This window comes from Cryptomeria japonica, chromosome 4 (assembly GCF_030272615.1).
Source record: "Cryptomeria japonica chromosome 4, Sugi_1.0, whole genome shotgun sequence".
Classification (NCBI taxonomy): domain Eukaryota; kingdom Viridiplantae; phylum Streptophyta; class Pinopsida; order Cupressales; family Cupressaceae; genus Cryptomeria; species Cryptomeria japonica.
The window spans coordinates 669,113,056-669,131,053 of NC_081408.1; the positions used below are offsets into that span (position 1 = coordinate 669,113,056).

Here is a 17,998-nt window from a genome sequence, read left to right on the forward strand (position 1 = left end):
CAAATTCTTAATCATTTCCGCCATAGTACTCTGATTTGTTTCGCATTCTTCCTCATTAACTCCCTCAAAAATTCAATTAGGGATGCCCTCAAAGTTGCTAAGAACTCTGATAAAAATCCTATCCCCCTTCATTAGGGTCTTATTTATCGACTCTACCATTTCCACCAAGCCCTATGTCCTCCTAAGCCTATTATTGTGATTGAGGCTCCACTGCATTTTGACTCCCTACTTGTAGTGACCATTTTGAATTCTCTTGGTGGCTACCAAATCGACAAGAAATGCCTAAGGATTCTGGGTGCTAGTAAACGCTCCCCTAAAGCCCCTACCTGAATCACCACCCCCACCACCAACTCACACACCCCTTAGGGGTTTAAGACCACTCCTAACACCCCCTTTCCGTGCATAGTCTTGCTGTGGTTAGTCTCTACAACCTGAAATAATGTGCTATCCCCTCGAGCTCTGCTAAAAAAAATGAAAGCTACACCCCCAACCAAGAAAGCAAAGAAGACTTGTAGTGGGGAAATTGAAAGTGATGAGGAGACAATCTAGGCCACTAGGGAGGAAGAGAACTTGGGTGCAGGTAACTCCAACTCTAGGAGGTCTAACAATTTGGTGGAAAGGTCTTCGGGAAAAGCAAAAGATAAAATGGAGGTGGATGAAATTGGGGAAGGTTCTTGATGGAGGAGGAAATTGAAGATTCAGAGGAAGATAATAGTTCGGGGAAGCCGACTAGTGGCCACTCAGAGAGCAAAAAGTCAGTGCTGTTGGACCTAACTAAGAACGCCCACCTATTTGAGGGTGACCTTATGACTAAAGAGACTCACCTAGCTGGGGAGACTAATACTTGTGCTGAATGTGATGCTATTGCAACAAACCTTGCTACTCTTAAGGCAAAGGTAATTGACTTGGAAAAGAAGATGGCACACCTTTCCAGATTCGACTCGAAGGTGGTGTACATTTCTCCAACTACACTTTGCCTACTACAACACAAGGTGCTCGGAAATGATGCAAAGGATGAAAGAAAATTATAAAGACCTTTTTAAATTCCTCACAGAGGATGGGGGCGACCTGTTTGCCTAGCCACTTATATGTTGTTTTTTGAGTTTTTAATTGTTTAAGTATTAGAAACTTTAATACTGCTATAGACTGTTATACTTCTAGGTTTACTCTCAATTGCTTTTGATATTATAATGTAGACTGTTTGGTGCTTTTAATGCGCTGGTAATGATTGATTAAAGTTGCCTTGATTTGTTAGTGTTTAATATAAAAAATATGATTTTAATTCTTCATATTTCTTGATTTATAGTTTTATATTTAAAAAATTGGATGAAAGCCTTACTATTTTGCAACAGAAACTAATAATTTTATATCTAATTAAAGATTTGATAAGTGACAATTCCTATCTTCACAAAATTATAGTGTGCCTGTAAAAATAAATTTTTTGTCTAATAATTGTTTTTTTACTGGAATCCTAAGATTACAAAGAGAATAGAGAAACAAACACCTGCTGAAAACAACCAGCTGTTACAAAATTACACACAGCAGCACAATGCCACTGGAAAATGCACAGCAGCAACCAGAAATTGCTACCAGAACATGCTGGTGTAATAATTGTTTTTATCAACGTGCCAATTGAACATATGGGCCCATTTTTAAGTTAAAGTTCTTTCATGTGAAGTGAGAAGATTCGACCCGACGTCGAATCCGGCCACTGTCCTTTTCAACAATCTAACCCTCCCTCGACTCTAGTAATCTTATTCTCTCACTAAATGCGGATTGTTGAAACCCTTAAAATATTTACCAAAAACCATATACGGGAAGAAAAATTTGTTGCTGATCTGTAATTAAACATTAAATTCAGCAGATTTTGCTAATGGCGGGAGAACTTCCGTTTGATAAGGACAGTGGCAACGAAAACACTTTGCAGTCGATTCGATATTCGCGGGGACGCCTGCAGCTTCTGGACCAGGTACAATATACTGTAATCTGAAACCCTAACCATTTCTCATGGTTATGAGCTGCCGCCACCCGTTTTAAGAAATTATCTTATTCCCTGCGAAGCCTCCGTTCGATAATTAGTTTTTATCTTCCAATATTTTTTTTCATTTTGGAGTTTTCCCCAGCCATTGAGGGTGACGAATTTGTGGCTCAATTATATCTTGGCATGTACGAGGAGTGTTTTTTGTTTGAATGAACAGGGTGGAGCATAGTTGAGTTCTGTTACCTGGTTTGGGCTTGATAAGCAATACCGTTACTTTCCATGTACCGGCTAGAACTTGTATTTCGAAAAAGTTAAAAACCAAGATAGGACCTACCAGGGAAGATAAGCCTCCGAAACAATTCAAGCCAGTCTTGGTTGAAATTGAAACAAATAAAACCTAAAAGAACAAATACAACGGTCCACCATACTAAAGAATTGAAGCAGAACAAAATCAAGGACACCACAAAAACCAGAGGGCCATTGCTTGAAACTGTTTTGCAGAAAATTTCAATAGAGACACCCAAACCAGGAAAGGGTGCATTGTCCTGATATAAATTCGTAATTCTACCCGAGGGCCGAGAAAATTAGCATCTCAGCTCTTAGCTAACGTCAAAACCCAAGCCTCAGATTCATCGAAGCTTCCTCTAAAACATTTAACAGGCAATTTCTGCTTCCATACCAGGTTGCACCAAACAACTTCACAGAATTGGTTTGTGGTGTTCTCAAATTCTGATTTCCCTATCCCCTCTGTAATAAAATTTAAAGCCTGCATGTGGAGAGAATGATGAGAAAATCAAAATCCAGAGTAACATATAACAAGGTTTGTACAAAACCTTCTACACTTTAAGCTTGTCCTAAGCTTAGGTGGGTATACCTCTTGTGAATACTTTCACAATTTTAATATAAGATCCACAGTAAACCAGCGTTAGAAACCTGTGAACCTCATCACCTCAATAATACTGAAACTTAAAAGAAAACATGTGTTCATTTTTTAGTCTGGACCCCAAGAAAGATAGAAAAAACTCCACTAATGATATTAGTGTCTTATCCGGGCTACAGAGTCACCCAAACTAAATAAAAGTTCTGAATTTGGACATTCACATACATGCTATCACTTCTACTTCATCAACCTAATATATGCCTGACATATATATAAGTTTTTCCTTTATGCTAAAACCGTTTATCAAATTCAAGCAGAAAACTATTGATTTACTAACAGAGAGATTTCACGTATATTTAATTTCTCTCCTGGAGAGAAAAGCCTAAAAACATGTCTGTAAGATTGCCTTGCAGTCCCATTTCGATCAAATAACTCTAGATTATTTAAAAGAAACCAGTAAATCAATGAATGCACACAAGAAGACAATAGAGATATGAGCTCAAAATGATCTGATCTGTATATTAATATCCATTTTCAAAAATCATACATAACTCGAGGTATTTTCTGAAAAACCAGAAAACCCTATATATATATTTTGACAGAGTTTTCTTACAAATTCTTGTGATGATTTTTTTTCAATAGTCTTGGTATTCATTTATAATGATATGGATGCAAACAAGCTTCAGACTTTCCTAAGAATAGTTTGTTACAACCATAATTCCCTCTTGAAAGAGGTTACAAATAACCTTCATCCTTAACTTCCTGAAGGTTCTTACAACGCTACAGCATCAGTTGATTATTCTTGATCCTCTGCTTCTTGCATCATATATTTATCTTTCCATCCCTGAAACACGTCATCATTGGGCCAAGAGTAGCTAATAATTTTCTTCTTCAATTTATTTAATCTTTTCCAAGTGCTTCTTAACTGCTTGACTTCAGCCTCCAAAAAACCATAGTGTGACTTCATCTTCTCAATTTCTTCAATTGTTCGGATAAATAAAGATGTGTCATCTGAATTGATGACTTCATTTATCCGTTGAGACAATTTATGTCCTATCTCATCAAGCCATACTTTTTCATCTTTCAACTGACTTGAACTAACAAAACCTTTAGGAAATATCTCAAACTTCTGGTTAGCATATTCTTTTTTGTACAGGTTGGCCTTTCTCTCTAAACCAACTCTTCCTTCTGCTCACCTAGACATACCTTTAACCAACTCACATGTGGATTTAATATTGGCATCAGCCTCTGCCTCTTCATAGGATGAGCACATAAGTTCCAAATCTGCTTCCCTTGCCATCCATTTATTTAAAATTGGCTCCAGAGTAGGCTTGTCCTCCTTCAAATCAGTCAACATGCTTAAAACTCTTTTCATATATATATATACAATAGAAGCCCCTATTGTGTCAGCAAACTCCAAAATTGTACATCTAACCTTCTCTTCATATTTGCTTGCAAAGATAGCCTGAGCTTGCTTCAATTTTCCTATCTCATCCTGAAGAGTCTTAGATGATTGAAAACCAGATGTCCCAGGAGAAGGGGGAAACTCAATGACTGGGTTAGTGGGTGGAGATGTTGCTGGAGTAGCAGCAATCATCAAAGTGGATGACTCACCTTTCTGTTGCGGCCCTTCAATCTGACCTTTTAACTTTGCAATTATTTTATCCTTGTGAGCTAATTCCACCTTAGCCTCATTGTATGCTTTTAAAACCACTTCCATCTTCACAAGGATGTTAGCCTTCTCTTTGGCTTCTCTCTCAACTACTACCATGTTGAACTTTGCAGACTCCAAAGTTGTACTGGCTGCTTCCACTAGCCTTGTGTCCTTCACTCTTTTTACAATCATTCCCCTTGAGTAGCTGGACTCTGAGGGGCCTTTTCTTTTCCTGTTTTCTTCCCTTTTTAATGACCACATGACCAATGCAGCATGATCCTTGCTGAAGGTCACCCCTTCTAAGGGCTTTGTTTCCTTTCTGACAGCATCAAGGATTAATGCGTCAGCTATATCCCACTCAGGGAGAATTAACACTCCAGCCTTTGCTATCATTTCTCTCCCCTGCTCAGGGGTAATGGCTTCAAATTTAGTCATCATTTCTTTCTTAACCTCTTCTTCAACTATAGATGTATCCTTATCTGGATACTCCATTTTTCTCTTCTCACATCTTTTCTTGAAGTTTTCCATGTTTGTTCTCCAAACAAACTGCATGAAAAATCCTGTTTTGACAAAACTGTTATCGGCCAAAAACTCCTCACTGGCCTGTTTGATGTCAGGGTCCAGTTATGTGCCTGTAAACTCCCTTGCAGTTAAGTCCATTTGGGCACTTGTCGGCTCCTCAGGCATTCCTTCTTGCAACTCCTCATAAGTGAGGGCAATTTCCCCAAGACTTCCTCATTGCAACAGTTGCTCTGTTGCTACATGTTCATCTCCCACATGAATTGGGGATTGAGATGGAGAATATAAAGCTTCACCTGTTTGTATTTCCTTTCCTACTCTTTGCCTCTTGGGTGAATCTTGGATTTCTACCACATCTATTACAGGCCTTTTTCCTTTGGATGGGGAGGGCTCATCTCTTGCCGACATCAACACATTGTATGTTGATCTCTTGTGTATTACATACTCTCCCGGAGGCACTGCCTTTGCAAATGCAGGCTTAGCTAAAACAAATTTAACCTTCTCAGGGTCATTTTTCAAAATAATTTCCCTCTTTTCCTTTAAAACCTGCATTAAGTCCTCAAAATGGATTATCAAAAATTTGACCTTCTTCTCAAAAGGGGTTAAAACTGGCCAAAGGATCATAACTACTATCAAATTGGTGGATGAAGTCAATGGCCTTCTTGAATGCAATCCACTTTTCTTTTCTCAGTTCCTGTTCATCTAAGTTGAATTCATTCCTGATCAAATCTTCAGGAAAGTGGAATTGGTGAGCCCTCCCTCCACATCTGACTCTTTTTCTGAACATATCATTGAAAAGCCCTTTTGAGTCAGCAAATCTTACTACTGCAGTAGACAACCTGAATGGTTGAAGGAACTTGTCAAAATGCACCCATCCTCCCTTACTAATCACAAATTGGTGAGCCAGGGTTACAGTTGGGAAAATAGATCCCCTGCCTTTGTTTGTCAACTCTGCTTCCTGCAGACTTCCTAATTGTCTTAACACCTCTGGAATTCCAATCTTCAAGGGGACCTGGTAAGGGAGTAGATATGGAGCTCCTTTGAACCCATAAACTCTGAAAACAGTAGAAACTGGGTATAAGTAAATATCACCCCAGTTATGCACAATTTTGATGTCCTCAGCAAATTCTTTTGGCCTAAGGAACTCGAGAAGGGCTTTGGGAATCCTAGGGTTTTCAGAACATATGAGGATCCTAATCCTAGATGCAAAACAACTGTCAAATTTCAGGTAGCTAGCATCCTCTCTATCCCAAGATAGGATAGTGCTGCATAATTGAACTGACATCTCTTCTCCATCCTTCTCTTTTAATAAATCCATCTCCTTAGCAAAGAAGTCTGCACCCTTGAATAAGAACATGTGCATAAGGAGGGAATACCATCCAAAAGGCTTGACTACTTTGGCATTTTTAATTCCTATCAAACCCTCATGAATAGCATCAGTGAGGTAAGGAGCAAAGTCAAATGTTATGGCCAAGGATGGGTTAAGGATTTGTGCCAACATAAGCATGTCATGTGTGGGCATGGTTATTTCTGCATCTTCTCCAAAAATTTGGCAAAGAGACCAGTACATTCCCTTAGCCCTCAAAGTGAAAAGGTTCAGGGAGAAGGGCTCCATGGTGCTTGGGCCTACCACTGTTAAACCTCCTATCTTTACAAAGAACTCCTTCAACGGACCACTTCGGAGATGATCCCTCTGAGTCTCATAAACCTTTGCCAATGTCTCAAAATTTATAGGCTCTAAATAATTGGAGACTTCACTGAGTCTGAAAACCTTTCTAAACTCATCATCATTTATTTCAATCAGAACCCCTTTATTCACATTCCTAATTACTTTGGCCACAGGGTCATAATTAGTTGCAATCTGGGTCAAAAGGTCCACATCCTTAAAAACCCCAGGCACTATCAATTTTCCTACATCTAGCTCCCACAAACTGTTGTTTGGTTCGAGAGAATGCCTTTGACCAAAAGCAACCTTGAAGAGTCCTAACCCTGTCATTCCTATTTGTGCATCCCTTAACCAATTTCCTTTGTCGTATAGACCATCACTAACCCTTAGACGGGGAGATTGGGGAACAAGTTCTTTGATCTTAGCTGCACTATTGGTCTACTGAGTCAATTGCTCCAAGAAGTCATCGCAGATGGTTCTTTCTTGGTAATCGACCTTCCCTCTGAATTCTCTCTTTGGAGCCATTTCAATGAATATTACTTTCTTTAATTAATCAACCCTTTAGCCCCTTTGGAAACTCATAAAACCTATCACGCCAAGCAATTGACAATTTCAGAGTAGGATTTTAAGAAACTTACCCGCGATTTGAGAAAATTCGCTTTGCGCTCTGGTTCCTGTTCGAGAATTTTGAATACAAATAGGAAAAACTTGGCCTTACGAGAGATTTATTGCAGTAACTGAGGACTTGACTGGGGCTAATCAAGAGGCACGCTTCAGCAATCAACTTCATAAATTCAAATTTTGGCACCAACGGATAATCAATTGCTTTTAAAAAAACTGTTTTTCCTTTGTCGCTGGGTCGCGGACGTTAAACTTCATACAACTTCACCTTGCGACTCAGCGACAACCGTAGATCTCTTCCGAACTTGTCTGACCTTTACCTTCCCCGGGCAACTTTACCTTAATCGCCGAGCACTAACCGTCGTCTGCTAACTATTTTCCGGGCCGGCTGCTGGCGGTTTGTCGCTGGGTCGTGGGCTTTAAACATTGCATAGCTTCAACCAGCGGGTCAGCGACAACCGTTGGATCTTCTCTTAACTGCTCGATCTTTATCGTTTGCTGTAACCGCCTGCCCTTGAACTTTTATCTCACCATGACCGCAAATGGTTTGTTGCTGGGTCGTAGACGTTAAACTTCGCACAATTTCAACCAACGGGTTAGCGACAACCGCAAATCCATTTCGAACTTGTCCGGCCTTTAATTCCTTTTACTATCAAAGTGGGCCCTTTACCTTCGATCACTTAGCCCGCGAGCTCCTGCCAGGTGTATCCACCTGTCATCCATTGATTTGCTCACAAGTACACCGGTTTCCACCTTCTGATAGCCACATGTATTTTGGGTAATTGGATCACTTTCCTTTTCGGCAGAACTGCCTCGTAAGCACTTCTACTTGTTATGCCACGTGTTTACCACCTCATCGGTATTCGCCTGCTGGACCGCCACCTGGACTTGCCACATCATTAGTCGCTAGGTCGCGGGCTTTAAACATTGCACAACTTCAACCAGCGGGTCAGCGATCACGGTAGATCTCCTCCGAACTTGCGGTCACTTTAACACCCGTAGAAACATACTCAAAAGGTAGGTCCCACCGTCAGTCGCTGGGTCGCAGGCTTTAAACTTCGCACAACTTCACCCAGCGGGTCAGCGATATCCACAGGATCAACAGGAACTTGCACGGTGATTAAGAGACCTGACAAGGAACATAAAAGACTTAGGAAAAGGCAGAAAATTAAGAAAAATCATAGCCCGCCTAGGATAAAACCTAAAAAGGGCCCCTCTTCGCACGACGGACGAACCCTTCCACTTAAGTGGAAAAAGGTAACAAGAAAATAGAACGCAGGACTTACAAGATGGAAACGGTGAATTTGCAAAAACCCTAAACCCTTAGACAAATAACCCTCAGAGGCAGAATGAAGCCATGAAAGCCCAAAATTCAAAGGATTAAAAAGAGAAATCACCCAAAATTCTAAACAGTGATAACAACGGCTCTGATTGGGAATGGTTGGACGCGAGACCAACACAAGAACGCAGAAAACTCTGAAGAACAGACCAAAAAACAAGCCCAAAAGAAACCAATAGAAGCAAACCTAATTATGTACAGACTACAACCTACTGTGCATGGACTTTTGAAACTTAAGAGAAGTAATACTTCAGGAATTGTCCACGCACTAGAAATTCCTGTACTTCACCATTCATTTTCTGCAAGAAGTATGAGTCTTTTCCATTAAAATCACGGACAATAGAAGGGCCTATCCACAGTGACTCAAATTTTTTATGCTTGCCCTTATCTTGTCCTCTTGCATTCCATTGAAGAACCATGTCACCAATTTGAAACTTCCTTGATGTGGTTCTTTTGTCAAAAAGATATTTGGACTGCAACTGAATCTTCAAGTTTCTTTTATGAGCCAGAATCCTGATTTCTTCCACTTTCACCATCTGAACCATTCTGTCTTCCATGGGTTCTGACAACTCCAACTCCTCAGCTTGTAGGAATTTATATACAGGGAGAAGGTTATTGACTGGCACCCTAGTTTGTGTGCCATAAACCAATTCAAATGGTGATACACCGATTGCTTTCTTAACAGTAATCCTGTCTGCCCATAAGGCCAATTTTAGTTTCTGATCCCAAGACCTTTTGTTCTCCTCAAGAATTTTCTTGATAATATTCAAAAGGCTTTTATTGCCGGATTCTGCTTGGCCGTTGCCTTGTGGATGGTATGGTGAAGAGTAAGACATGATTATCCCATGACTAGTACAAAATTCAGTGAATTCCTCTGATCTAAAACTCATGGCATTGTCCATTATCAGTTTCACAGGAACACTGAATCGTGTTATGACATTATCCATCAGAAATTCAATGACAACTTTACTAGTAGCTCTTTTAGTAGGTATGGCCTCAATCCACTTAAAAGTAATCAGTAGCCACTATAATCCATCTGTGACCTCTTCCTGATTTCTCAGCTATTTCCCCAATAAAATCAATGCCCCACTGAACAAAAGGGGCTTCCACTGTAATTGGGTTAAGGGGCAAAGCTCCTTCATACTTTAACTTAGAAGAGAATTTTTGGCATGGGTCACACCTCCGAACATGCTCATGGGCATCTTTGAACATAGTAGGCCAATAGTAACCAGCCCGGACTATTTTGCCAGCTGTGGTCTTGGCCGAGTAATGGCCTCCACATACTCCATTATGCATTTCGGTTAGCATCCTTCTAGCTTGGGATTTATCTAGGCACATCAACAATGCCCCATCTCTATTTCGCCCATATAGATCACCCTGAATAAGGACATACTTTTGAGACTTTAGTTTCAATGTCCTTCTTTGATTAGGAGTCATTCCCTCCGAGTATGTTGCATCCCTCAAAAAATGTACTACTTCTGAGTACCAGGGCTGTGTCTCAATACTTGTGACCAGGACATTCTCAACTTCAACAGTTTGAAAAACATTGCAGGCTATCACGATTGGGATGCTGTTGACTACCAATTTTTTTTTAATAATACCCATCCATCGTGAAAAACAACGTATCTTCCAGCTAACTTAATATTTGATCAGATTTTCAGCATATGTGCCATGTAGAACAGTCAAAGTCTTTTGAAGACTAAAATCTATCAAATAGATTTTCCAATCCTTTGAAATGAATGAAAAATATATGCTTCGGTATAGCCCCACTTCCCAACTGGGGTTTCCCCCAATGTTTTTTATAATCCAATTTGAACTATTAATTATAGAGGGCCTTTAAGTTCTTTTCATGTTTCTTCATGGCTAGGCGCTGCATTTCCTTAAATGGATAAAATATTTGCCATTTTATTGCATTTTTTAAAACACGTGCTTAAGAGATAACCTGAATGGCAGCTAATGCTTAGTGCCAACCTAAGATCCTGTAGCAAAACTAAGAGTGATAAATTCAATGATATTTTTTCGAGAATTCTTTCTGAATACATTTCTATTTTTGAATCAGCATTCCACTTATCTCTTTTGGAAACACTGCAGTAGCTTAAGAAGCAGAATCTAGCAAATTGTAGTTCAAATGTTGCAAACTGTTTGGTTGCCATTATAGCAACCACGGAAAATTATGCTTTTTGTCAATTACTTATCCTATCTTATGTGTGTGAATAGGATTTTGAAAGAAGCAGGTTCTAGCAATAACTAAACTGCTTCTTGAATTTTGCAATCATGTATTATAAATTGTGATTGAAGCGATAGCCTACCCCTATCTTATTCAGGGGAATTGTTTGATGATTTAATCGATTTAAATGAAATATAAATAATATCTTTTCTTTCTTGTTTATAAGTTATTTATTTTTTTGTCTCTCCTCCACAGAGAAAGCTACCCCATGAATCTGTTTATATTGACATTCACGACTCTACAGCAGGATGGTGAGCTTTTGTCACTTTTCTTTTGTAACTTTTTTTTTTCAAATGCCATTTATGTTGATTTTTTTGTTATGTCCACTTTCATGTATTGATGCTGGCCAACTTATTCATTTCATAGTGTTGCTTCTAGTTCCTTATATTAAATGGGTTTTGTAGGGTTCAATATACATAATAAAAGAAAAATTATAATTGGTAATCATTCGTATAAATCTGGCAACTTGAGATAGATTGCTTTTTAAACAATGAAAAGCATTATTGGTAATATATTCAGTTCCAATTTCTCGGGAGGTTAGGACAAAGATAATGATAACAAAATTGGGCAATTAATTTTTTTGGTCTCAGTTGGTCTGATATCTAGGTAGAGCATTTGTGCATAAAAGAACAATTATAATGAAGACATTTGTTGAAAAATTTGCACACAACTTACCTTAGAGCTAGATTTTGGTCCTACACTAGACCTTGTTTGTCAGATCTTGGTTCATTGGTAGTTGGTTGATGATTGACTCCTTAACATTCCAAAGATTTGTACCCCACAGGCACTGATTCTCTGCAATTTGAACTTTCAAAGTTTCAATATTAAAATCTCTAAAAGTACTGATGCTATTTTTCCTAGTAATCTGTATCTAAAGTGTCCCTTATGTTCATGCTTGTATAGTCATGTTATGTATATGTAGGACAGGTTGTCACACTATTGCTGCATGCAAAATGTCCAAACCCATAGAGTAACTCTTATGTGGTATATAAAACACAAAGGATGAAGAGGAAATTGCACAGACTTGGTCTTGTGGTTGTGCAGAAGTCATCTAAATTTGAACTAGACAAATCCATAGGTCTCAAGTTTGCCAATAGGCACCACTCCCAGTTCTGAAGCAGGCATGCGGGTTCTACAACATTGGGAGTGTCCTCTATGAGTCTAAGACTCTAAGGTAGGTAGCAATTTTTGCAGCATTGATGAAATACATGGCTGTATTTCTAATTATATGTTATAAAGTACAAATGAATGGTTAGACAAATCATACAAAATGTAAACTAACACACGGAATATAATTCTTTACAGTTTATGCAGATTATAAATCTTCTTCCAAAAGGAATTATGCAAGCTGTAGAGAATATTTGTGGTCCACTGTACATTAGTGAACACAGGATTGAAGTTCTTAAAATTATAAGGGTAATGTTCTTGTGGTCTGTGTAGTTGAAGATAATTTGAAGGTAAGGGAAAAAATTTATCAAGCTTAGTGGTGTCATAAGGTGAATATGAAATTGATAGTCAGGTCTGGTAGTTTGAAGCTCAATTTTGGTGACCATTGGCTTTACTCTTAGAGGATATGAAGTTATGAACAAAATCCAAAAGGTCATATGCTGGTGATAGGACTTTCACGTGAAACTTCCTCATAATGGGTAGTACAAGGTCATGTTTTGTGGTTTCATACACTATTCGGTGTTGATATATAGACCTTATGTTTAAATTGTATGTCTTTTTTTACCTTTTCCTATTTACTGGATGATTTGATGTGCTTAGGGTTCCCTTCTTTGTGGGCCGCACATTATTTACACAATTCATAAATCAGGTGTTTGCTCAGATTTGAATAATTGCGAGTCAAACATGATTGAGCAAACATTTTCCAAGGTTTATGTGACTCTGCTAGACATGATGTTTTTTGAGCAGCTAGAGTGGGGCAAGTTTAGAAAGAAAGAAAGAAAGAAATTATATGAATGTCCACAGATGGTGGCCAAAATAAAGTAGGGCAATGTGAGTAGAGGTCACAGCAGTTAACAATAGAAAGTTCTAGGAAGAGAGAACTTTAGAATCAAACTAATAAACGTGAATAAGACAAACTAAAACACCATGCTGTATACAAATAACAATGAAGGGTGAACATGAGCCCAAAAAGCATGTGGTGGTGAAGACTGCAATGAAATTTCATGAAAAATCTGTGTGTACTATGGAGGAGTCATCTGAGACATCGTCAGTCTTTCTGAGAGATAATGCCCACCAGGGAGTATCCAAGGTCAGAAGGCCATGCTGGGATAAACTAGGAGTTAAAGCACTTTCTCTAGAAATTCTTCAAACATCCAAGGCCAGTTTAGCTCCTGCTGTAGAAAAGATGCTTGTAATGAGTGTAAGAGGGTTGTCTGGATTCAAGACACTGTATTGTTTGGCATACTTGATCCAGGGAGAAAATCCACTTGCTGACTGATGCTCTGCATTAGCATTATTCCATCATGCAGTTCATTTGTCACAATCTCTTCATATTCCTTCAATAATTCTTTAACTTGGCTTTGCACTCTCCTTTTCTGCCGTTCCAACCTGATTTGATTTTGGGATGAAAGAAAAACAAGTTTTCTCCTCACCATTAAAAAAAATGTTTTATGCAAACCATCAAAACTTTGTCCATGATGGCATTTTGTAATGTCCCCTACTTGGAAGCTGTCATGTTTTCAACAATTATCAGACATTACTGAATGCATTATCAAGTAATTATGCTTTTTTCAATTAATTCCACATTTTATAATTCATAGCCTTTTATATTATGATCTAACCTTGTTACTATCTAACCCTGAGGGAGGAAGGGGTAATTATGTTACCAGGGTGCTGAGAAACCAAACTACAACAGGCTCCCTCAAGGTTTACGGATGCAGGTCCTTACCCCATCTCGGGACTACTCCCTCAAGGTTTATGGGACACTGATCCTTACCCCATCTCGGGACCATCTAATTGGTTGAAATTAGACCGCCTTTACCTACATAAATCATTCCCATCCTCCATAGGCATTAGCAGAAGTATTAAGGAATGGGCTATTAATATTATAGTCTTTTATGTACTATGAATGTATATGAAATTAAGTATGACTGTCATACATATTGCAGTCTGCATTAATATTACTACTAAATTCTGCATAAGAACATTATCAGGCTTCATATATTAAGCATACATATTCAGCACATCCCCATGCATACCACCAAGAACAAAGATGTTATTGCCTGTAACTTAATAACAGTTCTGATCTGATCTGATCCATGGTGATTCACTGGATGCTTTGATTCCTTTCCTTTATATCTCTCAATATGAGGGAGAGATCACACCTCTTCATCATGTATGCCCTTTGGCAAGAGACACACCCTTTTACCATTAGCACCCTTTGAAAGAGTGCAACTCTTCATCATTTCTGCCCTTTGAAAGGGACACAACATTTCACAATCAGATCTGCACTTTTTATATAAATTAGAACTGCACTTTTGATTCCCAAATTATCTGCCCTTCAAATGAATATTCTTCTCCCTTTTATACCTCATATTTGGGGGATTCACAACTTATCATTTCATGCCTATTAACTTAATCAAATTTTATTTATATTTAATTATATTCTTTCATATTTTAATTTAATTTTTATTTTTTATTTTTTTAGTATTTTAATAATAATATTATTATTATTATTTATTAAATTATATTTCAAAGTGGGGACATTACAGTCTGCCCCACCCAAGATTGCTTGTCCTCAAGTAATGATCATGGAGTTCTAAAATGACTTCCAATATGAAATGGCTTTGGAAACAGACATGGAATAAACATGCTGGAAACATATCAGACATGAACAAAACAACGGAGCATACTGTTGTGACCTTTTCACACATCACCCCATTGCAAATGGGGACCCCCCCTCTTTTCTGCTTTTTGCGTTGGTTAGTTTAGAGTTTTGGCAGCATAATGGGCAATTTTGATTTCCCGTGCCCGAGTCTCCGATTTTTGATCATGCCTAATTGTCGTTTAGGGTTTTTGAAGTTATAGGATCAAGTGCGTAACGTTAAATTTTAAATGATCCTAAATTTTACTTGAGTGTAGATTTTTGAGCGTATGTGAATTTTGAGCATCTTTGTCAGTGATTTTTTAAGTGCTTGAGCATTTTACGTCCTTTAGGAGTTGTTTTCTCGCTTTTAGTAAGATATTCAAGTTGAATTTGCACTTTATCCTGACAAATTTCCTTTTGTTTCGCTCAAATTTTGGTTTTTTTGCCCAAGTCTAGATGAGTTTTATTGAGTTTTGAAGTTTCCTAGTGGTTTTGAGTGGAAAAATAATCATATTCCTGATGAAAATCCATATTCTAAGGGTCAAAAGGTCAAAATTCTAGACTAGAGGTGCTTTTCCCCTCACATTCCTGACTATCCATGATTTTCTCCACTCAAAATCTAGACTGGACATGGATTTCCCTTGGAATCCAGACATGCCCTTTTTTCCCCCATTCAAAATCTAGACTAGGGGCGATTTTCCACCAGGATGATTAAACTTTGTCTAAGTGTTGGGAATCTTCCTGACCTTCGAATTTCCCCTAGGGAGTGTGGATGAAGTTGTGGATGACTTAAGTGAAGATTCCTGATGACGATTGATTTTCCACTAGAGCTTTTCATGACGACTTTTGTGGATTTTAGTGCGGATAGTGATTCTAGACTTGGTGCGAATTTCCACCAAGTGCGAATTGAAGATTTTTAAGTCCGGATTGCTATCCAGACTAGGGTCGATTTTCCCCCAGAGTGTTTTTTGGCCAAAGTGATTATTTTAGTTGGGATTTTGACTCCCAACTTGGGTTGATTTTCCCTTGAAGGCAATTTTGTGCAATTTATGATGAAATTTTGTCCGGATTTTTATCCAGACATGGGTCGAATTTCCCCAATGTGCATTTTTAAAATTTTTTTAATTATTTTTATTTGGATTTTTTAATCCAAATAGGGGTTGATTTTCCCCATGGGTCCAATTTTGGATAAAATTTAAAAATCTTTTTAATGATGTGACCCAAATTTAATTGTTTTTAAATTGTCAATGAGCATTTAATAATTTTTACCTTATATAAGCAAATCGATTTTCCCTAGGACGTACAAATGTTTTATCCCACATTGCTTGTGTGGTGAAAGTTCAGGGTGAGAACAAGTTTAAAAGAGAGAGGCCAACATTATAATATTATTATATTTGCCAAGTGTGCTTACTTGGGCGATTTTTTTCCTCCAGCGGTGAAGTGTCAAGTTGACACATTGGGCTGAAGATTGGTTTTATTGTTCATTTTTCCTCCATTCCCAGCCAAGGCGATTTTTCTTAGCTGCCATTTGAGTGTGTTTGAAGCATATTTTCCAGACTTCAGCGATTTTTGGGAGGATGGCGCCATTTTAGGAGTAAGGCAATTTTTGTTTTGGGGAGATTTTACCTCCATTTTGGTGATTGAATCTCCTTGGGTGGTGGCGCCATTGTTGGGAGCTTGCTGGTTATCATTCTCAGACCTGATTTGCATTATTTTCAGACTTGTGTGATCTCCACTGCTGGCTGGTACTTCATTTTCAAACATTTATTTTCATTTCCAGCTCAATTCTACCTAAGGCGATTTTGTCCAAAGGCTGATTGGAGGTGTTCTCAGTCAATTTTTAGAGCTTCCAAGTGCTGTTACAGGTCTGAAACTTCGTTATTGCAGGCTGTCCTCAGAAAATCACTATTTCCAGCCACTTACCTACCTTGGCGATCTTGCTTGGAGCTCATTCCTTTGACATTTGTTGATCATTTTCAGTGATTTTTCCCACTTTGCAAGGTGCTGGTAAGTCTGAAACACCATTTTCAGACTTGTCCTCAGAATTTTTTTATTTTACCAGCCATACATGTATGCCCGGGATTGATTGTTTTCACCATGGGAAAGTTGTTTTTCATCAAATTTTGCATGACACGCGATTGCAACATGATTTTAATGACCAATTTATAGAGTTGCAAGTTGTCTGCAGACTTGCTGGCAGCCATTGTTGACCTCGGAAGGGTGTTCTTAGACATCTTTTGTGTGAAAACACTACCTTTCACACCTTTCCTTAGTCATTTCCCGATCCGGTATACTCCTTTGCACTCTAATTTGGATCAAATTTCTAAGTATAAGGTGTCTTCAGACTTTGTTAAGTCTGAAAATTCATGATTTTAATGATTTTCACAAGGGTTTCATAACCTAATCTTGTCATATTTACTTACTTCCCATTCCTAAAATTGTCTAATCATTAGGAAATCAGAACTTATTATCAGGAATATTTTTCGAGGTTGCTAACTTCCAGCTTCATACAGGTGCAATGTCGAAGTCGGGAATTAGCATCTAAAAGGAACAACAAAGGATTTTTGAGACGGGATTCTATCTAGAATTCAAGATGTCATCCAAATGGAGGGAGATTACAAACACGAACTTCATTTCCTGAACATGGGCCAGATGTGATAGCGGATGTTCGGAATTGGAAGCCAAATTCCTTCTCTAGCTTATGTGAACATTATGAAGAGTGGCATTTATCAGGCCGTTGGATTCTCGTAGTCCATATAGTGCAGTGAGCTTATCCTGGAGTGTGCGCAATGTTAAGATCCTCGCTCCCGAATGATCAAGACTCTTGAGGGTGCCATCATTGCCTACCTTGTTGAGGATGCTATTGTTGAGGTGTTTGGAATTCCAAGTGGAACAGACACGAAAGATAGAACCAAGGATGAATATGAGGAAAGATATAAGAAGAAGATGGATGTGTGCAAGACCGTAGTGAACAAGGAGTGGATGATTGATCCTAGGACTCATCATTCCAAGGCTCCCAAGACACTCATGTGCACATAATTCAAAGATGAATATAGTGATTTAGTAGTCTTGCTTAACTGAGTGATGGGGATGCCGCAGGGTGCAATATACGATGGCTGGATGTTCTATTTCATCCAGGATTGTTTGAAAGGAACGTTGATCAATTGGTCTAAAATCATAAGTGACAATCTGGATTTTCAGCTAAGGAATGTGGAGAGATCCAAGTCATTCGCCATGACTTCTTATTTGGTGTACCTGCTTGCACAATTTGTTACCTACAAATGATTGATATGCAGA

General features: G+C 38.5%; 1 protein-coding gene across 1 annotated transcript in view; it reads left to right on the forward strand.

Moving 5' to 3' along the window:
• Positions 1–1,511: 1,511 nt before the first annotated feature.
• Positions 1,512–17,998, forward strand: part of LOC131061838 (methylthioribose-1-phosphate isomerase) — a 75,551-nt gene continuing 59,064 nt past the window's right edge. The window contains exons 1-2 of the mRNA XM_057995679.2: positions 1,512–1,969; positions 11,083–11,138. Of these exons, the coding sequence (XP_057851662.2) occupies positions 1,874–1,969; positions 11,083–11,138 (152 nt within the window). The 5' untranslated portion in view covers positions 1,512–1,873. The remainder of the gene's footprint in view (positions 1,970–11,082; positions 11,139–17,998) is intronic.